General features: G+C 46.7%; 2 protein-coding genes across 3 annotated transcripts in view; both read left to right on the top strand.

Moving 5' to 3' along the window:
* The window catches only part of BOD1L1 (biorientation of chromosomes in cell division 1 like 1), a 56,019-nt gene extending 54,025 nt beyond the window's left edge, over positions 1 to 1,994 (top strand). The window contains exon 26 of one of the 2 annotated variants that reach the window (XM_032632362.1): positions 619 to 1,994. In XM_032632362.1, the coding sequence (XP_032488253.1) occupies positions 619 to 736 (118 nt within the window). In that variant the 3' untranslated portion in view covers positions 737 to 1,994. The remainder of the gene's footprint in view (positions 1 to 618) is intronic. The other variant, XM_032632363.1, reaches the window with a different exon arrangement.
* A 17,835-nt stretch (positions 1,995 to 19,829) lies between these two features.
* Positions 19,830 to 22,788, top strand: NKX3-2 (NK3 homeobox 2). The gene is made up of 2 exons (XM_032633600.1): positions 19,830 to 20,289; positions 22,265 to 22,788. Exons 1-2 carry the CDS (start codon positions 19,830 to 19,832, stop codon positions 22,786 to 22,788), a joined length of 984 nt encoding a protein of 327 aa, XP_032489491.1.
* The last annotated feature ends 1,028 nt before the right edge of the window (positions 22,789 to 23,816 follow it).

Here is a 23,816-nt window from a genome sequence, read left to right as displayed (position 1 = left end):
GACTTTGTGCTGAAAGTATCAGAGATCCTAGAGAAGAGATAAGACAGACGGTGATATTGACATGATTAACTGAAGTTTCCGACAAATCAGTCTAATGGCAGAATGGAGAGCAGGGCTAGGCTGCTGGCAGGGAGACTGGGTAGGAAACTCTTCTCAGGTTCCCATGCCTTTTCTAACACTGCCAGCTGTCCTCTGTGGTAACGTCCTGTGAGACACGGTTGTGCACGTGCTCAGACGGAGGCTGCCATCCTGCTGTGTTCTCACCAGTTGTTTCAACATGGGACTGGCCGTTGATTTCTTTATTGTATAGATAGAAGAACTAGGGCCTAGAGGAGAAAGTGGTCTTGACCAAGGTCCACACCCAGAGTAGGACAGAACCGGAATCAGAGTACAGGCTTCCAAACTCCCCCACCCGTGCCCTGTTAGGATGTGAGGCTGTCAGCAAGTAACCAGTCAGCATAGGCTCTTCTAGAGTCTTCGTGTCCTGTGTAGACCTTATCCAGGTTTTCTCTTCTTGGCTCTCAAGGTCAAAAATCTTCCAATTTTTGAAGAACTCCCAAATTATTTGAAGCAACTCTTTCTAAGTCTTACCACAGCCTTGACTTTTGTTTACTGCAGATCAAAGGCACAGCTCTCCCCTCCTACCAAACGCAAGAGAGAAGCTAGCCCTCCCGGGGCACGCACCAGAGGCCAGCAGAGGGTGGAGGAGACCCCGGTGAAGAAGGCAAAGCGGTAATCTGACTGCGGCCACCCCTGGCTGGTCCACAAGGGGACACGGTAGAGAGAAGAGGGACAAGCCTCAGGGCCACAGGCTGTTGTTTTTAACCAGGGGAAGGCCGTGCATGTGCTCCCAAGTTCCTAGGTGCAAGCTTTTTCTTGTTATGTTTTAAACAGCTTTATAAACTATTGTTCATAGAAGTATTATGTACATTTATTTCAGATAAAGGAAAATAAGTTTACTTTGTACCTGAACTCAAAACAAAGTAGTTGTATATTTTAACATTTGAAATTGGGATTTCCCGATGTGACACATCACTCACGCAAACCCTTCCAGCCCATCAGACACCAGGCTGCCAATTGATAATCTGTGTACAGTATATAAACATGTAAAAACAGGTTGTATTTTACTGTATGTATGATGCTAATCAATGAACACTTTATTTATTTTACAGAGAAAACTTATCTGTGAACTTTACTATATATCTGTTTATTTTATTTTATTTTTTTTAATAAAAAAAAGGGTTTTAAATGCTATGCAGTCATTAGTAGAGATGTTTTAGGACTCTGCCTGCCCTGTAACTATCTGAATTTCATCTGGCAGGAAATACAGACTCTTCTCGCATGTATCCAAGTAAAGTAGTTTAGCTCAAGAAGGGGTCTCCATTGCTTTTCTGTTCACAGTTGTGATTCTGTTTTTTAAGAATGTAACTTGTTTCTAGATTATACTCGCATCTCTGACTTTACTACCAGCCCCACTGACGTAGGAGGTTCCGGTTCAAGTAAAATTACATCTGTCACCTGCAGCATAAACCCCTGTGTCAGTGTCCATTCCTCTCTGTGCTGCCCCATGTTCTTTCCATAATGTCTTTTTCAGTGAAGAGAAATGCATTGAAGATTAAGTCACTCCTGTTTATCGAGCTTCAGGATTATATGTTATTTTATACACAGTTATTTCAAGATAGAAACTGGCTTTATTGCCAGATTCTTTTTTTAAAACATGTTTTAACTCTCATATGAGCAAACTGTCCAACTTAAGTTTTTCATAAGATTAAGCTTTTCTTAAGATCAAATTTGCCTCTAGCAATGATGTGATGAGTTGCCAAATAATTGAGATTGTTTTAAAATGTTTTGTTCATATTCTTGTTTTATAATTAAAATTTACATTCAGTGTGTGTGATTTTTTTTTTTTGAACTCTTAATGTAAGTTGGATATTTCTGTCATTTTACATTGTTTCTTACTGAGATTTTATATATAAATTATAAAATGTTTCCCAAAACTTGAGTGGTAAGAATTTTTTTCCCCCTATTTTAAAATTTCTCCCGTGAAAACTGTTTCATCTCTCTAAATAATTGGTCTTAGATATATTGTTCCATTTTCACATTCAAATTTGAGTCAGTGATGGCCTCTCTGTCTCGGTAGAATTGAATGTTAGATCTGGAAGGGGTTTGGGAGGCAAGGAATGTGAGAACTCCTTATTTCCATTTATATGATTGAGTTTAACCAAAGCTCAAAGTTAGTTAAGGGTAAGAAGCCAGACTAGGTTCCAAGGCTCCAAACTCCTTGGCAAACCATCTTTGCACTAGATGGTTCTAGATTGGTTCGCCAGAAGTGCTCACCCGAGAATGTATTCTCCACGTGAAACCAGTCTTATTCCGTTTAGTAACGCCCTCCCTGGGCACGACCTTACGGGACTGAGTAGCTGGGTGGTGAGGAAATGCAACCTCTTAACAAAGTTGGAAGTAAACATTGCAGCTGCATAAGGAATCGTCTGGTGGGGAACTCAGCTGGGTCACTTAACCTACAGCGGTTCTGAAACCCGTGTAGGGAGGAGCTGCCACCCCATGGGGCACTGGAACTACACTGGAGCAGTTCTTGGTCATCAAAAGGATTTGGCATCACTGGTCCATATTTAGTAGAAGGGAGGAGGTTGGGAATGCTGAGTGTCCTACAATGCACAGAACAGCCCCTGACTCCACAGCCCAAAATGCCAGGAGCTTCCCCCCAAGATCCCACTGGGAAACACTTTCACACCACCTCAAACTCTCCATTTCCCTCGTCTCAGCTTAGTGACCACTGCCATGCCTCGTTGCTCGTCCGTAGGCAACCTGAGCAGTCACGCGTCTGTGGAGCTGACACAAGGCTGGGCCAATGCAGTGGGACATCCCAAAGGGGCAGCCTGTCCCCAGACTGAAAGTAATGCAGCCAGTTCCTCTGCAGCTGAAGCTGGTCCTTCCCTGCCTTCTTCAGGGCGATGCTGCTGGACCCCCCCCCCCATCACCTAGACTTCTTCAAGATTAGAACCTACTAACTCCAGCTTGCCAAGGCCAGCCATTAGGAATGGCCGTCTGGTGATCTCACAGTGAGCCAAGTTGGGACTGAACTCCTGTCTTCTCACCCCAGGTCCAGGTTCTTTCTGCAAAGCCCCAACAGCGGGAGGATGGATCTTCCTACCTCAACAGCAGGCTCACTCACAGCAGGACCATGATATAGTGGAGGAATCCCCAAACATCTCCACAACTGAAAACCTAACTGATTTGAGATGAGGTGGGGGGATGACTCGAGCTCAATGATTTAATTTTCATCTGTTTTTTATTTATTGTTCATCCTGAGTGCGAGAGCACCTTACATTTCCTAAAATCACTTCTTAGCTATCCTTGTGTAATTAAATCAAGAACAAGAAGTGTTTCCTGATACACTGAGTGAGACATTTTTCTCAGGGGAAGGAAATGGTTGTATAGCCAGTGTCTTCCCGCTGAAACTGCTCTGCTGGGATGCACATTTGTTGAGCTCCTAGCCCAACACCAGGGACACAAGTGTGAGCCCCAGTCCCAGCTGTGCTGCCCTGGGACTGCACCGCAGGACACAGCAGCAGGGAAGAAAGTTACCTTCCTGAGAGAAGCCGGCCAAAGGACGAACTCCTGGTGGACAAGAGAGTCTTTGTTTGTTTAAATATAAAATGGAGTTTGAAGCAAGGTTAGGACCTAAAGAATAGAACATTTTGAAAGCTGAGGAGCAGACTGGCAACGACAGGCCCCATCCTCACTGCCAAGTCAACCTTCCAGAAACTTCCAGGAGGAGGAGCACACAGATAATATCTACATAGCTCTAACCACACAAAACACATACATAGCTCCAAAGGCTGCTTACTCACACTGCAGACCTTCTTGGAAATTCGTTAGTCACACGAGCACACATGGATTTCTAAGAAATCTGGCTAACTTCGTTTAACCCAGAATTTTCCAAGGTTGTCAAAACCTTAGAACCCCTACTACCTCCCCATAACACACACCACATACACACACACAAACTCAACAATTTAACATCTATTTGACAATCCTGCTCCCACCCAGATTCTGGACATTTACATAAGAACCTGAGTTGAGGATTCCTGCCCTAAGTTCCCGCTTTGCTTTTCCTGGGGCACCTTTTAAAATAACCACTTAGAGTTGAGTACTCAAAAAATAAGTGACCTCTGCCCCAAACACCTTATAAGTAACAGGTGCTTGGTACCCCACTCTCCATCTCCTGCTCTCTTGTGATCTGGGACAGAGGACTGCCCTTCCCCCAGCTCACTGCACTTCCCTCAACCCCACCTCCATATCTGTGATCTGTAAGCAACAAATCTTGGGACTTTACTTCCTTTGTATGAATGTATTGAAACTGCACATTTGATCAAAGTGACCCCGGGGTCTTCACTTCCCCAGAGTGGGAGATCGGATGCTGGAAGAGCTACCTGCCAACCCCATGAGGGTGGTTTGTGCCTCCTTGTTCAGCAGGTTATAATCTGTACATTCTTTATTTAATACACCAACTATGGGCCCCCCAACACATTGAAACATAGAACGATACTCACACCTTGGAAGCTTCCTGCGTGCCCCCAAGTTTACCACCATTCTAAATACAAGTTTATCATTTTACTGTATATGTATATACATCCCTAAACGATATTTTAAGTTTTGAATACTTTTGAACTTTACATAAATAGAATCATATTTTAAGGATCATTTGAGACTTGCTTTTTTCTTCTACACTGTGCTTTGAAATTCGTCTATGGTAATGTGCACACCTTCTATGGTAATATGCATACCTCCAGTTAGTACATTTTTGCTGCCGTATAGTATTCCGTTAAAAGAATACATCACAATATACTAAGCTGTTCATTTGCCTGTTACTGGTCTTTAGGTTGTTTCCAGGTGAAACAATGCTTCTATGAATATTCTATGGATATTTTATGGGCAGAGCCTCCCAAACTTATCATCATACATATAGAAGATGACATTTATAGGCACATTAAGGGAAGCTGAAGGAGCAGGCTGGTTGCTGCCTGAGGCGACCGTTAGCCTGTGAACCAGAGGACCACTCAGCCACTTCAAAGGCTGAGGGATTAATATATATCCCCATTTCCCATGCCAAGACACACTCAGCTTTCTGCTTCAGTGTACAACTGCTAATTCCTAGAGTAAGCATATTTTCAGGTTCATAAGATAACCAAATTTCTTCCCAAATGCTTTTACCATGTTGTACTCCTACCAGCAGTGTGTTTACCTCACATTTGGTAATATAGGACTTCTTGATTTTGCCTATCTAGTGGATGTAAAATATCTCATTGTAGTCTTTATTTGCATTGGTTATAAGGAGGTTGAATATGTTTTCATGTGTTTATTTTCCATCCTTATTTCTTCTTTTGTGATATGCCTGTTCATGTCATTTTACCATTTGGTTCTTTGTGTTTTTCTTATTGACTTGTAGGAATTCTTTATATATTTAATATAAAGATATAAATATATATATCTTTATATATTGGATAATAAACCTTCATGTAAATGTGTTGCAAATACCACTCCCCCAAACAAATACACAACACACACACACACACACACACACACACACACACACACACACACAATTGGTGGTTTATCTTTCCACTTTCTTTATGGTACTTTTTCGTTAATTTTAATGTAATTGAATATAAATTTCACTTTGGAATTAGATCTTGTTGTGTCTTAAGACTCAAGATCAAACAGATATCTCTAAGTTTTGATGTGTTGCCTCTCACATTTAGAGCATAGAGAAGAAAGCAAGAGGTGTATCAGTGCATGACCCAGGCAAGCCAAGTCTACTAAAGAATTCAGGCCAAAAAAAAAAAAAAAAAAAGAATTCAGGCCAAACTCGAAGTTACCACTAGATTTTAAAAGCTGCTCCATGGCCGAAGGATCTGGCTGAAAACAGGTTTCAGCCTATTAGTCGTTTGAGTCACACGCCTCCAGTCTGGGCTGGCTGCCATCTCATCCTGAGTCTCCTCACACCATCCTGGGGATGCCCTTCACCACTCTCATCTTTGGGAGCCTCTAAGATCTGCATCCCCCATCTTCCTCTTGCTTGTTTACTGCTGTATTTTGATGAAGCCCCAGTAGCATTATGAGAAGTGGCCTCTGTAATACCATAAAGGACCAACTGTCAAAGCAGACTCATCAGAGACCATAGCCAGCACAAATCTTTACTAATAATTTCAAGGATATAAGTAGTTGCTTGGTGCCATCAAGCATGGAGATCTGGGATGCACATGTGCCCAGATTAATACAAGAAGTCTCTAAAAAAATACCTGCAGGGCTTCCCTGGTGGCGCAGTGGTTGAGAGTCCGCCTGCCGATGCGGGGGACGCGGGTTCGTGCCCCGGTCTGGGGGGATCCCGCGTGCCGCGGAGCGGCTGGGCCCGTGGGCCATGGCCGCTGAGCCTGCGCGTCCGGAGCCTGTCCTCCGCAACGCGAGAGGCCACAGCGGTGAGAGGCCCGCGTAACGCATAAAAAAAAAAAAAAAAAAAAAAAAAAATACCTGCAGCTACTCTACTTACATAGGAAAAAGTCTTTTCAGTCATTGAACATCTCTATTCAGAAGGTTACACAGCCTGCGTGATGTTTTCCCAGGAGCCAAGCCCCATAAATCAATAGATTCCAAAGGGTTTTTTTCTTTGTTGTATTGTTGCTGTAAGCAATCCTGGACAGACCAGGTACGTCCTGTTGAAAGCACTTCCTAAGTTTCAACTCTCCCACTAGCAAACACCATTCGTTGTTTGCCTAGAGTCCAATCATTAGCAAATTTACAAGAATTTTTAACTCCAGGTCACCTTATTTCTTTCTCAGGAGCAGCTCTCAGTGCTGGATTGAAGGCCTGTTGAGAGCCATATTCTTCCTACTACGTTATAGGAAATCATTTCAGACCCGTTTCAATCATGGTCCAGTCAGCTATTAGAAACTATATCAGTTATTTTAATAAATAATTTAATATTGGCAGTTGGTTTCAGTAGCTATTAGAGGACTAAAGAGCAAAAGAGTAATCCTGACATGATACAGAGTAACTTCAGAAAGCAACCACCATCACTGCTTGGCTTGGGGAACAGAAAGAAAAGATGGAGTTTGGTAGGAAACTGAAGAAGAAACCGAGCAGTGGTGATGAGCAGACCCCTGAGGCGTGTGGCTGGGTTGGCGAGACAGGGTGGCTGGGTTGGCGAGACAGGGTGGCTTGTCCTAGAGTGGGGGAAAAATGGGAAATTGGAGCCAACTGTGTCTGCAATCAGCTGCCACTGCTGGAGTGAAGAACCGTTTCTGGGGGGAGGCTAACAAGAGTGACCAAACAAGGAGAAGCAAGTCCCTTCTCCAACTTCAGCCTCCTAGTTTGTGCTTAGTGCCCCAAATAGGCAGAAAGAACCTGGAGAGCCATCTGGCTAAGAAGAAGTGGGGTTTTCCAAGTCCCAGCCCAGCCAACACAACATGGAATATAGAAGGTAGATGTGAAGCTAAGAGATGATAGCTTAATAATTGGCAAAGCCACACCTCTGACTACTCAACTCTATCCCACCCTACTACACATACTTAAACTTCAATACAAGAACAACTGGCTTGTGGATTTCCCTTATGCTGTAGCAAGCTCAGCACTGCACTTTAAGGATGCAATTCAAGTTTGTAATTAGTCTAGCATCTGGTTGTTTTGCTACAGTGGAGCCTTGACAAATACCTAATATGCCATGCTTTCTAAAGTGGAAACTCCAAATACATTTTTCACATTCTCTGCAGAAATCATCTGTGTTCTCATTCACTCAGTTTTTATCTCCGGAAGGATCAGCTTCTCCATTAGCTTTTAATAAATGTGCCCCCTCTGATCACTGGCAGAATCTGTCCCATGCTTTTTTGCAAATGTCATTCTTTCAAAATAAGTATATCATCAAAGCTCAAAGTTGTTTTTATTTGCAGAAAACAATTTGTCACTCTTCAACAAGTCTTACTTGAAAGAGTCAAATAACATTTTTTTCATCCCTAAAGAAGTATTCATCAAGAATTTGCCTTTTCCTATTTTGGGCTCATGTGTCTCTGTTTACCCTCAAACATTGTTTTTCATTTCATCCCTGTCACTTGGGGGTCCTCTGATCCTTCAAAAAGATTCTTTCCCCAGTAAGCATTCTTGGAGTTTAAAAGGACATATAATTGGTCACTTCAGACTTCTTTTTCATTTTTATTTTATATTGGAGTATAGTGGATCTATAACGTTGTGTTAGTTTCAAGTAGACAACAAAGTGATTTAGTTATACATATACATATTTCTATTCTTTTTCAGCTTCTCTTCCCATATAGGTTATTACAGAATACTGAGTAAAGTTCCCTGTGCTACACAGTAGGTCCTTGTTGATCTATTATATATTGTGTGTGTATTTTAATCCCAAACTCCTAATTTATCCCTCCCCTGCCTCCACCTTTCCTCTTTGGTAACCATAAGTTTGTTTTCTAAGTCTGTGAGTCTGTTTCTGTTTTATAAATGAGCTCATTTAAAATTAAAAAAAAAAAAAAAAAAAACCTTTAAGTGAAATTCAAGTCTCAATAAATTCATCCACCCTCGGCCCCTCAGACCCCTACTTCCTTCTGAGCTAAATATGGATTGATTCTAAAGAGAGGGCTTTTGATACTGCACTAAGAGCCCTTTTTGAACGTACAGGAAGCACGTGTCTCCAGCCCTGGTTCACCTGCTTTTGTGCAGGGATCGCTCCTCAAGCTTCTTCCTTTGATAGTTGCCAGGACAGCTCAGTCCCATCTGTTCACTTGATGTTCCATTAAGCCCATGTGCTACCATCATATCCTGTTCTCCTTTTCCTGTTTCTAGCCACACTTATCAGACAGAATGACAGAGTTTGCTGTAATTCCTCGACATAAATCTCTCCAATAAGCTTCCCCCCTATCCTAAACCCCTTTCTCTGAAAGCACAGTTTTCTGTCCCTTTCCCTTTCAAAACCCAGTCCAAAATATCCCATAATGGAAATAAACATCTCCAAATTAGGCCTCAGAAGATGATTTAACAACAGCAAAAGAAGCTGAAATATGTTATTTGTGCTAAAAGACTAAGGGAACAGCTGTGTAAGTGAGGAAGTTTAGAGAGCTAACACATTTTACCAAGCAGGCTGCCTTAGCAGGGATCCTGATGCAGCAGCTGTGCTCTGTGTGATCTTGAATAAATCACTTGGCCTCTCTACGTCTCAGAGTCCTCATCTGTAAATAGAAATCCTGATACCTGTCCCTCTGATCTCAGGTTGTGTGAGAATAAAGAGACCATTCATTTAATAAATATCTGCTAAGAGCCTACCATGTGCCAGGCCCATTTTAGGCACTGGGGACACCCAGGTGAATGTTCGTGAGGTTCATCCATACAGCTGCCTTCAGCCTTGGAATGGCTCATCCTCATGGCTGAGTAGTATCCTATGTTGTGAATGTACAACATTTGACTTATCCTCCTCTTGATGAACATTTGAGTAGTTTCAGGGTTTTTGGAAACTGGGAAAAGAGGCTTTGAGCATTCTAGCATACATCTTTCGGGGAACTTTCCTACACATTTCTGTTGGATCAATTCCCTTTTAGTCTTTCTATTTACGTCAGAGAGAAAGTCTCAGGTTGGTGCTGGTGTGCTGTAATGTCTCTCTAGCTCTTGTCAATCTGTCCTTATGACAGAGAGCCAACCTCAGGCCCAGAGCCTTCAGCATCCTATTATATCGAACTAGTGTATCAACACAGTTCTATCAGAATTATATACATATATTTTTAAAATATTATATTTGGTAATAGGTTAATGATGCTTCATATATGTGTATATTTATATATGAACATATTCACGTTATTGATGTTATTTATACAAACGTTCTTTTAAAAGTGAGATTTTTTCCAGTTTAAAAAGTAGTCATTTAGACACAAATGAACCTATCTACAAAACAGAGACAGACTCACAGACATAGAGAACAGACTAGTGGTTGCCAAGGGGGAGGGGGCTGGGGGAGGGATGGTGTGGGAGTTTGGGATTAGCAGATGCAAACTATTTATAGGATGGATAAACAACAAGGTCCTACTGTATAGCACAGGGAACTATGTTCAATATCCTGTGATAAACCATAATGGAAAAGAATATAATAAAGATAATGTATACATATGTATAACTGAATCATTTTGCTGTCCAGAAGAAATTAACACAACTTTGTAAATCAACTATACTTCAATAAGAAAGAGAGGAAAGAAAGGAAAGAAGGAAGGAAGGAAAGTAGTCATTTAAATAAAGGTATTAAGTAAATAGAGATTATAGATGGATACACACAGAGGACAAAAATGTGAAAAGAGGTTGCAAAGGGTTGTAATTTAAGAAATGCTACTCCAAAAAAGCCACTCTTTTGAATCACACATCTTTGTTTATCATCACTGAGTGGCAACTTGCCCAGATGAGTCGGTTTAATGAAAGACAAGTGCTCAGGTTGGCGGCATGGGCAAATCATTCTGAAGTAGAGGGTTTCCTTGTTTCCAGAAGGAAAAGGTCACAACAGGTAGGGATGGGAGACTCTCAGAAGGACTTAGGACTGAAATAATATGTGAGCCGAGCCAGGCAGGTGGAGAACAGTATCTTTTTAAAATAGTGCATTTTTCTGTTTCTGTGTTCTTCGCCAGACCTGGTGGGTCAGTGGGGTCTCCACAATGAGGAACAGGACAGATGGCCTGTAGGCGGTAGGAACAGGAGTGAAGGTTTTGAGGGGTTTCAGAGGAACATCAGGAGTCACTCGGCTGTGTCAGGAGCTAGGGGAAGTCAGGCAGTGCCCCCAGGAGTCAATGCTCCACCTACCACCATCAACCTTGACCTCTGTGTCACTGATAACCTGCGGACCTCTGGAACTCGACTAAGTACCCAAATCTGTGACCACTCCTCTTTCCAACTCACAACCCTAATACCCACACTCAGACTCCAGCAAGTGTTTTACTCTTTTAGGACTTCGAATCCGTTGATCCGGGCTTCCCTGGTGGCGCAGTGGTTGAGAGTCCGCCTGCCGATGCAGGGGACACGGGTTCGTGCCCCGGTCCAGGAAGATCCCACATGCCGTGGAGTGGCTGGGCCCGTGGGCCATGGCCGCTGAGCCTGCGTGTCCGGAGCCTGTGCTCCGCAACGGGAGAGGCCACGACAGTGAGAGGCCCGCGTACCACAAAAAAATAAATACATAAATTTAAAAAAATCCATTGATCCTAAATCGATCAATCACTTTCCTTGAGTCACTATTTTTGCCCTGATCCAGCTTAGGTTCCATGATTCTAAGCCCTCCCTCACAAACAGCCTTAAATTCCTGGCTGCTCTTGTTAATGATCCAGCAATGGCCCCGCCTTGAGTAGCCCAACTATCTATCCAACCTATGCTATATGTGTGTGTGTGTGTGTGTGTGTGTGTGTGTCTCTGTTTCCCTGAGCAAGGGAATGTTGCTGGAGAAAAGCACAAACCTGTGCTAACTGGTCACACTTTAAGGTCATGGACATGAATCTCAAATATACCCTCACCCCTGCTCAGCTGTTCCACCTAACTATTCTGATTTCTTCCCTTCCCATTGTCCCAAACGGCTTTTTGCACCTTCTCCCTATCCTCCTAATCCTCCCTGCCCCACTCTCTGTGCTCAGCTTGCCTCATACTTGTTGAGAGAACTAAGTAAAGTAATAAGCATTAAGCATTTGAACAGTACCTGGCTCATAGTATGTGCTCAGTAAATGTCAACCATGGTTATTATTACGTCATTGTCAGTCACCGCAGTAACCAGCCTAAAAGCATCTATATCATTCTCTTTTACCAGAGACCAACTGCTCTCACTTTCTCAAGGACTTTGCAGTTTTCTCTTCTCTTCTGCATTATCAGTTATCCTTCTTGGGACTTCCCTGGGGGTCCAGTGGTTAAGACTCCGTGCTCCTAAGGGGCAGGGGGCATGGGTTCGATCCCTGGTCAGGGAGCTAAGATGCTGCATGCTGCGTGGTGTGGCCAAAAATTAAATAAATAATTTTTTTTTGTTTAATTGGGTTACTGGAATAATAAAAAAAATATCTTTCTCTATTGGGTTATTTACACCGACATAAAAACATATTCTAGTATCTCCTATCTAAAGATAAATCTCTGGTATTAAATGTAGTTATCAGGGAATGTGAAGGGCAATAGGACAGATGCTTAAGGGGGATGCAATGAGTAGTAAATAATAGAGATCTAATGCACAGCATAGGGAACATAGATGACGATATTGCATTATAATCACCAAACTTGCTAGATTAGATCTTAGTTATTCCAACCACTAAAAAGAAGTAATAAATATGTGTAGGTGCTAATTATCCCTACAAGGGCAATCCTCTTACAATATATAAATGTATCAATTCAACATGCAGTATACCTTAAATTTATACAATGCTATTTACTGTATAGCACAGGGAACTATATTCAGTATCTTGTAATAACCTATAATGAAAAGGAAGCTGTACACCTGAAACTAACACAATATTGTAAATCAACTATAGTTAAATTTATTTTTTTTTAATTTATACAAAGTTATATGTCAAACATATCTCAATAAAAATAATTAGTTAAAAATAAAAGTAGGGCTTCCTTGGTGGCGCAGTGGTTGAGATTCCGCCTACTGATGCAGGGGACACGGGTTCGTGCCCCGGTCCGGGAAGATCCCACATGCCGCGGAGCAGCTGGGCCCGTGAGCCACGGCCGCTGAGCCTGCGCGTCCGGAGCCTGTGCTCCGCAACGGGAAAGGCCACAACAGTGAGAGGCCCGAGTACCGCAAAAAAAAAATAAAATAAATAAAAATAAAAGTAAGTCTCAGCACTCTACTAAATGGGAGAAAATATTTGCAAATGATATGACCGATAAGGGGTTAATATTCAAAATATATAAATAGCCCGTAAAACTCAATATCAAAAAAACAAACAACTTGATTAAAAAATGGACCAAAAAAAAAAATGGACAAAAGACCTGAATAGACATTTTCCAAAGACATACAGATGGTCAACAGGCACATGGAAAGTTGCTAAACATCACTAATCATCAGAGAAATGCAAATCAAAACTATAATGAGATATCACCTCACACCTGTCAGAATGGCTATCATCAAAAAGAACAAACGTTGGCGAGGATGTGGAGAAAAGGGAGCTCTTGTACACTGTTGGTAGAATGTAAATTGGTACAACCATTATGGAAAACAGTATGGAGGTTCCTCAAATAATTAAAATAGAGGGAGTTCCCTGGTGGCTTAGTGGTTAGGATTCAGGGCTTTTATTGCCATGGCCCAAGTTCAATCCCTGGTTGGGAAACTGAGATCCCATAAGGCCCACGGTGCAGCCAATAAATAAATAAATAAAAATAAAATATAAAAGTTTTTTTTTTTTAAAAACAGAACTACCATATCGTTCATATGGGTATATAAGTGAAGAAAATGAAAACACTAATGCAAAAAGATATATGCACCCCAATGTTCATAGCAGCATTTTTATAATAGGTAAGATAAGGAAGCAATCTAAGTGTCCATTAACAGAAGAATGGATGAAGAAGATGTGGTATACACACACACACACACACACACACACAGAGGAATATTACTCAGCCACAAAAAAGAATGAAATTTTGCCATTTGCAGCAACATAGATGGATCTGGAGGGTATCCTGCTTAGTGAAGTAAGTCAGATAAAGACAAATATTGTATGTTTTCACTTATATGCGGAATCTAGAAAATAAAACAGGCAAATGAATATAACAGAACAGAAACAGACTCACAGATACATACAACAAAGTAGTGCTTACCAGTGCGGAGAGGAGTGGGTGGGGGGATGGGGGAGGGGCAAGATAGGGGAAGGAGGTTAAGAGGTACAAACTATTAAGTGTAAAATAAATAAGACACAAGGATGTAATATACAGCACAGGGAATAGAACCAATATTTTATAATAACTTTAAATGGAGTATAATCTCTACAAATATCAAATCACTATGTTGTACACCTGAAACTAATATAACTATACTAAAATAAAAACATAAATTTAAAAATTTTTCTTTTTTTTTTTTAAATAGCCCCAAGTCACCCTCTATCAGATCGCTCTAATTTTCTTCAGAGCACTTACACCATCTGATGTTTCCTCCATTGCTTTATGCAGGCATTTGCTTCTTGATGATATTTCTCCACTTGAATGTTAGCCTATTGAGAGTAGTGTCTTACAGGGCCATGAGCCCCAGAGCCTAGAACAGTAGCTGAGACACAGTAAGCACTCAAATATTTGTTGAACATTTTTAAATAAATGATAGGAAGAGACTACAGAAAGGGAAATTGGCTGGAAAATTTACAAGGGAACCTGCATAACACCACAAAGGCCCTCAGGATAGTTACTTAGAGACAGAAATACAGTAAATTCAGAAGACTTGCTTGTTATTTTACAAGCATCTCGAACTCAGTACAAGTAACAGCACATAGCATCTTCCCCTTTATCCACTCAGATCTCCTTCTTCTCCTTAACTGCCCCCTCAAATAGCATCATCATCTGCCCACTGTCTTAACTGACAACCCAAATGAAGAAACAAAATCTGAGCGACAAGACAGACTTGTTTGCAATGCCAGAACTTATTGATGTTTAGGGTGAAATACCCCAATTAGTCTCATGAAAAAGTTAGCTTCTGAAAAAAATGAAAAACTTGCCTATGGCTCCAGTAAATCTCACAGACTGCATGTACCTTATATCGCCATCCAGCGGGCGCCCGGGTCCAGTTTGCACGAGAGGCAGTCAGCGGAGCTAGCAGAGAGGAATCAAGGAGATGTTAGACCAGGAGATCTCTGAGCTCCCACTGCAACCGCCCCCATCGTTTCCCCCTCCCCTTGAGGGAGGTGAGTCTTCAGTGGGGATCCGGACTGTGTCTGGCTGAGTCTCTTTAATGGAACACCTCGGTTATTATATCCCTGACAACATGAGACTGTGGAAACATAAAACTAGGAGCAAAAACATTCCGTTTTACGAAACCAACATTCTCTTTTTGACTCTACTTATCACACTACTTCTCTACCTTGGTATCCTCACATCCCTCAGAGGTGCCCGCTAGGTGGTGCTCGTCCTCCACTGTACCCAGGCGAAAAGGGTACTTTTCTTTTTAAGCCTGAGAGGTGATTTCCAAATCTGGCTTTTTACAGGTAAGAAAACTAACTCCAAAGGAACAATGTCTTCTGTGAGGACGTATCGCAGCATCTCAGGAGCCTCGAGCAAAACTCAGGTCCCCATATTTCTGAACTCAACGGAACTTCCATCACCTGCTGTCTCCCTCTACACATGGTTTAGTTTATTAATTAGAATAACAATGGCGTATTTCTTTCCTTCTACATAAACAAGGTTTAGGTTCAGATCCACAGGCCTTAGCGTTCTTTATTTTCAAAAGTACGAAACTGAAAAAATCGTTAGATTTTCCTGCCTAATTCTTTCTTTGATTTCCTTAAGTTCGAAGTTCCTTTTCTGATGAATGCGTAGCATAGAAATAAGTAAGGAAGACAATGGGAAACATTTAATGAGAATAAACATGAAGGTTTATGAGAAAAAGCGGTTAGAGTAGAAAACCCAGCTGGGTTGGCATTACACAAAGTCAGATTTGAATCCTGATTTAGCTGCTTACTGATGGTGAAATCATTTAAACTCCATGAGTCTCAGTTTCCTCATCTGTAAAATAGGGATAATAATGTCTTCTATTCACTCCACCCTCAGGGTTATGTAGACTAAAGAAAACAATAAGTTACGGTCCCGGCACATTGTTGGTGAGCAACATTTGTTTAAATATAAAACTACCTCGGCCTATAATAATGGTCTGATATACCTGGACCACGTACGAGAAAAATCCTGGTGGGGTCTGAAAATGGATGACCTAGGAACCCAGGAGCCAGTGTCTGCTGGCGGGAAAGTGGCGTGTTGCTTGATGCTTGGGATTCTTCGGATGCTTGGAGTGCCCTCGGGAGCCTGTGGATAGGGACAGAGGGTAAGTGCCGAGCGCGGCCTGCCTGGATCTGGCTCCTACCAGGAGAGCCAGCACCGGCATCCTCTCCCTGCCCGTCAACTCGCGCAATTTAGCAACGGCATCGGAGAGCACCGGGTAAAAATCCTCGTTTTAAGGGACTGGAAACCGTGGCCAAGAGACGGCAGGTGACTTCGGTCACCGCCGTTGGCGTCTGAGAGACGCGCTTGGCCTCCCACTGCAAAACAGCCTCTGGCGCTCGCCCTCGGGCCGCTCGTGGGCACAGGAGATGGTCTCCTCTCCGGATCTCCCTCCATCCTGCCGCGGGCGCAGGTGGAGGGCGGCAGGGACGCTGCGCGCGGTGGCCCCACAGGAAAATCCCCGCGGACATGGGTCCCGGAAGCGTGCGTAGCAGCTTGCGGCGTGCGCCCGAGTAATGGGGTTTGCCTCCTCCCGGGGCCCTCGGCTCTCCCACCCTCATCCTGCGCTGCGCCGCGGCCCGCGGAAGCCCCACCATCCGGCAGCGCTTCGGCTCGAGGCTGCTCCCGGGGCTGGAGGGTACGGCATGTAGGGGGCGCGCAGGAACCAAACTGCCGAGGAGGAAGGGGAGGTCGAGGGTGGAAGTCGGAAAGGAGAAGGGGAAGATTAGGACAGAGCTGAGCGAGGGGCCGGGGAGGAAGGCACCGGCGCAGAGCAAGCCTGGCGCCCCCTCGAAGACTGGCCGGCCGAGGGGGTCCGGAGCTCCGCAGATTCCCGGGGCCGGCCCAGGCCGGAGCGCGGCGCCCACCGAACCTCAGGCGCCGTCAGGCAGCCGTAGGTCCCCGGAGCTCCCGGTCAAGCGCGGAGCAAATCGCCCTTTATGAACTGGAAGCGGGGCCCCGGCGCGCCCCTATCGCCGCGATATCCAGCCCTGCGACATGCGCTGACCTGCTGAGCCCTCGCCACACACCCCCACTCGCCGGCCTTGACTCTGCACGTACCCGGGGAAGCCTCTGTGCATCCGTCCACCTCCTCTCACCGGCCCCCAAAGCCTTTTCATTCCCACCCAACCCCACCAACAGCTTCTAGTGGTAGTTCCAGACCCGTGTGTTTACTCTCCGCCAACACCCAACTCCCGGCCCTGCCTGCAGCCATTCCCCAGACCTAAAGGTTGACTAACCGCCGCAGTTGCCCGAGATGACACGAGCCTCCCTCTCTGTGAGCCTCCTGAAGACTCGGAATGCGGCCACTTTCTTATACCCCGGGCACACACCAAAAACCGGACAATTCAAAGTTACCGAATTGCATCTTTCTAAGCTTTGAAAACCTCTATCCAAGCCTGTGGCAAGGGGTATATTCTACTTTGATTTGGGGTTCTTTAAAAAAATTGGCGGGGAGGGGCAACTAAGTGGTGGTTATATATTCAAGTAAGTCTTTGTATAGCCCCCAAATTCACTCTAATGCTCAGTCACTCAACCCGCAAACATCTCTGCCTGCCTGTGTGTCCGGACTCATTCTATATTTGTCCACATCAAGTCCTAACCCCACAAAGGGATGGCTGTTTGCGACAGGCAGCTCACACCTGCCCGTTTCTCTTCTTCTGGGTGACCTGTGTCAGTCAATCTGCTCCTCAACTCGCCCCCAGAGAGTAGCTACAAATTGTCTAGGGTGGTGGGAGAGGGGTGTAACTTAATAAATGAAGGTCCGCGGGAGGAAGGAAAGGACAGATTTCTTTTGAAACCTCTTAAGCATCTGTTCTGTTCCCCCTCTGGGCCTGAAGAGCATCCCGTTCCTTACACTTGCCACCTACTGACACCAAATTTAAACACCTTTCCCTCAAAACTGAAGTAGTAGTAAAGAGCTATAAATGGGCAATGACCTCTTCAAGGATGAGGCTCCCCCCCGCCAAATACACTACAGGATGTGCACTGTAGTGTATTTGGGATGCAAAAGAGCATCACGTGGCTGAAATGCTGGAAAGTATAGATGCTGCGAAGCCACCCCCCCCACCCACTGACCCTGAAAACTACTAATGTATTTCAACCTGAGGTGTAGAAAAACAACTACCAAAAAGAAAGCTACAAGGGCGAATATTATTTGTTTTAGTGGCACCAAAAACACCAATCTCAGCAATTTACTAAATTAAAATCACAGCTCTTTAAACGTATTTAATGGTTCAAATTGTGTATTTGGTTTTAATTTAAATCTCTGGTAAAATTTACGGAAGACAGTGATGTATGTTCCTTAAGCAACTTCTTCATTTAAAAATAAATAATATAAATAGGCAACAAATGTTTTGAGATATCCACAGTATTTGTGTTTCTTAGCCTGGCTTCTTCTACTACATAAAATAATGCACTACTCATTTTTTTTTAAAGCGAATTAATGTCATCAGTTCAGAATCTTTACTATGGTAGTTCCCAGATATTCTTTTAAACAAAAACATATTTTTTTCAACTCACAAGTAACAGAATATTTAAAGAACAAAGTTTCAATTTTCTTCCTCGTGTAAAATTTAGCAAACTCCAAGTGCATTCAATTTTGACAGCCCAGGGAAACAACCGCGCAATTTCCAGAAACTCTCCCAAAGATGCCCTCTAATTTCTCTCCTGACTTTAGCTCTATCTCTACCATCTTTTTCTTTTTAATTCTTCTATAGAAATTGAAACAAATAAAATCCGGTGAGGAAAGAAAACTATTTCTACAGTGATTTTAATTCACTTATTATTTCAGAGAAAATAATTAATATTCCAGTGAGGAATCCGCGAAAGTATAAGGGGAGAAGAAGCATTTCATTCTTCGAATCTATAAACCGCCCTAGAGAACAGAAACTACGCGCGTTTTATGGAACTGCGTTAACTTTGGGTTTCCCTCCCAGATCTGAGTCAACTAAATATCGTGTTCCATAAAAGTGCTAGAATAGGTGGCTACATCTGTAGAGGTAAGAATCGGGGTTTTTCAGCGTGTCTAGGTGGGTGAGCCTCTCTGTTGCTGGAGGATGCTTCGAGGACCAGGCTTGGGAGGAAAGGGGTTAAGTCAGACCCTGACTTTCTCCGCGCAGCGTGCCCCGTTTTGTCTGTTCAAGTCGACGTCGTCCAGCAAGAGCCAACCAATGGGCGGCCGGGAGCTCCCGGGACAGCCCAGTGAAGGGGCGTGGCCTGAGGCTGTCCCTCAGCAGTGAGGAATGACACCCGGGCGGGGGTGTGTGTTGGGGGGGTGGGCTACGGTGGAACTCTGAGGAAGGAAAGAGAGAAGAAACAGATAAAACCAAGACAAGGGGTAAAAGGGTGCCCCGAGCCTCTCGGAATCCAGCGGCAGTCGTCGCCGCCGCCGCTGGGGGTGGGCTCCGGAAGAGCCGGCCCAGCAGGGAAAGGAGACGACGATCCAGAAGCGAAATCCTGCAGGCGGGGAAGAGACAGAGGCGCAAAGAAAAAGTGACTCGGGCCGTGCACCCCGGAGGCGCTCAGGAGGGGACTGCAGCCGCAGAGGGGCCTCACTGATCCTCCCCCAACGTCCTCCGAGGGCCAGACCCCGGCCCGCCCCTAAGGGCGCGAGGCGATGAGATAATCCAGCTGAGCTGCGAAAGGAGAACTTCTGGCGCTGGATTGGGGGGGAGGGGGTCTCTGGGCGGGGTGGGCCTCGGAAGTGGGAGTGAGGGTCGGCGCTGATCCGGGGCCAGAGGGGGGCGGAGGCTGCTGGGCAGCCCAGGAGTGGGCTGCAGGGGCCTCGCTCGCGGGGCTCACTCGCGCTGCGGCGGCCCGCGCGCTCCATTCAGCTCGGAGCTGCCCCGCGCCCCAGCCGCCCGCCCGGCCGGCCGCTCCGGCCCGCGGCGCAGATGGCTGTGCGCGGCGCCAACACCTTGACGCCCTTCTCCATCCAGGCGATCCTCAACAAGAAAGAGGAGCGCGGCGGGCTGCCCGCGACGGAGGGGCGCCCCGTACCCGGCGGTACAGCGGTGGCAGCGGCGCCCGCTGTCTGTTGCTGGCGGCTCTTTGGGGAGACAGACGCGGGCGCGCTGGGGGGCGCCGAGGACTCTCTACTGGCGTCGCCTCCTGGGACCAGAACGGCTGCGGGGCGGACCACGGAGAGCCCGGGAGGCTGGGATTCGGACTCGGCGCTGAGCGAGGAGAACGAGGGCGGACGGCGCTGCGCGGACCCGCCGGGGGCCAGCGGGGCCTGCCGTACAGGGGCGACCCTGGGCCTCGGCCAGCCGGTCTGTGAGCTTCCCGCAGCCAAGGACCTGGAGGAGGAAGCCGCGGGCCGGAGCGACAGTGAGATGTCGGCCAGCGTCTCAGGTCGGCTAAGGCTTCGCGGGGAAGGGTGCCGGGCTGAGGGGTTGGACAAGGAGAGCAACCACGCCGAGTGGGGTGGGCCTGCTGTTAGCACCTTGTTCCCTGGGCCCCCCGGGTTAGCCAAGACCGTAAGCTCTGCGCATCGGCGCGAGCTGCTCTAAGCCTCTGGCAACTGAGCCCGAGAGAGGACCGAGAAACTCCTCAGAACGCTGCGTCCTGGGGTAAAGCCTCAGACGACGTCGTGGGGCAGTGTACTTTAGACCAGACTGGGAGAGAACCACTGCACCCTGGCTTTGAGTCCATTGCCAGTGCCTTCGGCTGAGTCTGTCTCCAAATCCCCAAAATCGAGGAAAGGGAAGAGCGAGGGTCCCAGAAACCTCGGGTAGCCAGTATCCGGGCCCTAGCCCAGAGATCAGAGATGCTCCCAGCTCGAGGTCTCAGAGCCTGCCCCGCAGCTCAAAGATAGGTAACGAGGGACAATTTCTTTTTTTTCCCTTTTTACATCTTTATTGGGGTATAATTGCTTTACAATGGTGTGTTAGTTTCTGCCTTATAACAAAGTGAATCAGTTGTACATATACATATGTCCCCAGATCTCTTCCCTCTTGCGTCTCCCTCCCTCCCACCCTCCCTATCCCACCCCTGTAGGTGGTCACAAAGCACCGGTCTGATCTCCCTGTGCTATGCGGCTGCTTCCCACTAGCTATCTACCTTACGTTTGTTAGTGTATATATGTCCATGCCTCTCTCTCGCTTTGTCACAGCTTACCCTTCCCCCTCCCCATATCCTCAAGTCCGTTCTCTAGTAGGTCTGTGTCTTACTCCTAGGTTCTTCATGACATTTCTTTTCTTAAATTCCATATATATGTGTTAGCATACAGTATTTGTCTTTCTCTTTCTGACTTACTTCACTCTGTATGACAGACTCTAGGTAACGAGGGATAATTTGAAGTGGGCCGAAGGCCAACCGAGCCCGAGCTTCGGGAGGAGGGTTTCTTTAGCTTTCCCAGACCCCAGGCCCAGAAGACCTGTGCCAGGCTGAGGACCCAAGAGCTGGAGGCAAACCCTGCAGCCAGCTGAAGGCAGAGGGGATTGATTTAGGTCATCCCAGACTCAGCAGGGGGAGGAACCTCCTCAACCACGAGCTGGCACGTCATTTGGTCAGAAAGACCCCCATGCCTGCCCCGTCAGCTGGACGGTGCTGTAGGCCTCACGCTGGCCCCAAGCAAATATTATCTGCTGCGGGCCAGAGTGCTGGACCTCCCTGCTAGGGTTCTGCGGGGAGAGCGGGGAAGAGGTAGAGGAGCTGTCGTCAGATTAGGGTCCAAGGATTCGAAGCAGGGACACCCCTCTACCCTCAACGCCAGCCCTCCTTTCATTGCCTTTGTAAGAGAGAGGTAGAAGCCTACCCGTGGCCTTGACTCAGCCTATTGCCATAGCCCTCCCACAATTCCGGGTGGATGGGGGCGTAAGACTCCGAATACTTCTGTCTCCAGGATCCATCTCCCCACTTTCTCTTTACGCGCAGCCAACACGTGTGTGCTGTGACGATGCGTGTGTGAGTGTGAGTGTGGGGAGGCGGGTGAACCCAGGGAGGGTATCCGAAACGCCATCTAGAACCCCAGGGCTGAGGGCTGAGGGCTGAGGGCGGAGAAGGCGTGCGAGGATGCTCAGGCCCAATGCCCACATCGCTGCGAGGAGCCTGGAGCCCAGAGAGGGCAAGGAGCTGGATCTTGGCTGCACAGCGTTGATACAGCGGCTGAGTTCGTTGCCGGCTCACAACAAGCTTAGCTGCAGGAAGCGAGTGGGACAGGGTTCTAAGACTTGCCTCCCGGACCCGCGGCTTCCAGGCCCTCCCCACCACTCCGGCGGCATGAAAGGGTATTTCCGCCCCCCACCCCGACCACAGCGGTTGAGGCCGGACCTCACTCCTCTGCGGCACTGACAGTGCCTCGTTTCTGTTCTCACTGTGTCCACAGGCGACCGCAGCCCGAGGGTCGAGGACGACGGCGTTGGCACAGGAGGCGCACGCGTGCCCACGTTGTGCAGCGGCAGCGGCGGCGGGCCCGCGGGCGGCGCAGAGGAGGAGGAGGAGCCCGTGGCGCCCAAGCCGCGCAAGAAGCGCTCGCGCGCCGCCTTCTCCCACGCACAGGTCTTCGAGCTGGAGCGCCGCTTCAACCACCAGCGCTACCTGTCCGGGCCCGAGCGCGCAGACCTGGCCGCGTCGCTGAAGCTTACCGAGACGCAGGTGAAGATCTGGTTCCAGAACCGTCGCTACAAGACCAAGCGCCGACAGATGGCCGCCGACCTACTGGCCTCGGCGCCCGCCGCCAAGAAGGTGGCAGTGAAGGTGCTGGTGCGCGACGACCAGAGACAGTACCTGCCTGGAGAGGTGCTGCGGCCTCCCTCGCTGCTGCCACTGCAGCCCTCCTACTATTACCCTTATTACTGCCTCCCCGGCTGGGCACTCTCCACGTGTGCGGCCGCCGCGGGCACCCAGTGAGCCGGCCTGGGATGAGGCAGCGAATGATCCCCGCGCCCCAGCTCCAGACGGGCGCTGATGGCTGTACAAGTTGTGCCCTGTACTGGAGAGCCCCGCGGAGGGGGCAGGTGGAGGATGAAATCCAGCCCTGGCTCTGCTCTCCAGGACGTGAGCCCTGGCAGCGGGACTGGGTCTACCCAGAGGGGGGGCGCCTTTTTCTAGTTTGAACAGAGGCGTCCTATGGCTTAGGGACCCTGTTCCTACCCCCCGCCCCACTTGCTTAGAAGCCCTTGGACATTATTTATTACCACCATAATGTTGGGTTTGGATTGTGTCTGCCTGGGGATGGCGTTTCCCAGAGAGGAGAGAACTCCTGGAGACCACACAAGCCTGAATCCCAGAATTTCAGGCCTGCCGGGAGCTTCGTGCGCTAGGCCACACTAGTTCATGGTATCCATGCTACCAATCTATGTGTATCTACATATCTATTATTTTTGGAAATTGCAATTGTTACAAAGGGGTTTAGAGCCCTGGCAGCCCCAAGAAGCCCCAGGCTAGGGGTTCATTGAAGGGGTGGGGGGCCCTCCTCCCCACCCCTTCCCGGTGTCAGAGCTCGGGTGGGGGCGCCTGATTGGGTGCTGAATGTATGGAAGGGAGCCTCTGAGCACAGGGCAGGGCAAGGGCCCCGCATCTTCCCTTTCGGAGGTCCAGGCTGCGACCAACTGGGGGAGCTCCTGGGAGCCCCCGAACCAGGAGAGAGGAAACCCAGGAGTCCTTCGCAGAACGTTTCTTTCTTCCTTTCTTTTTCTTTTTCTTTCTTTCTTTCTTTCTTTCTTTCTTTCTTTCTTTCTTTCTTTCTTTCTTTCTTTCTTTCTTTCTTTTTCTTCCTTCCTTCCTTTCTTTCTTCCTCCCTTCCTCCCTTCCTTCCTTTCTTTCTTTCTTTCTTTCTTTCTTTCTTTTTCTTTCTTTCTTTCTTTTTCTTCCTTCCTTCCTTTCTTTCTTCCTCCCTTCCTCCCTTCCTTCCTTCCTTTCTTTCTTTCTTTCTTTCT

This window comes from Phocoena sinus, chromosome 5 (assembly GCF_008692025.1).
Source record: "Phocoena sinus isolate mPhoSin1 chromosome 5, mPhoSin1.pri, whole genome shotgun sequence".
In the NCBI taxonomy this organism is placed as follows: domain Eukaryota; kingdom Metazoa; phylum Chordata; class Mammalia; order Artiodactyla; family Phocoenidae; genus Phocoena; species Phocoena sinus.
The sequence above is the reverse complement of the archived record's forward strand: the minus strand, read 5'-3'. Positions and strand labels throughout refer to the sequence as shown.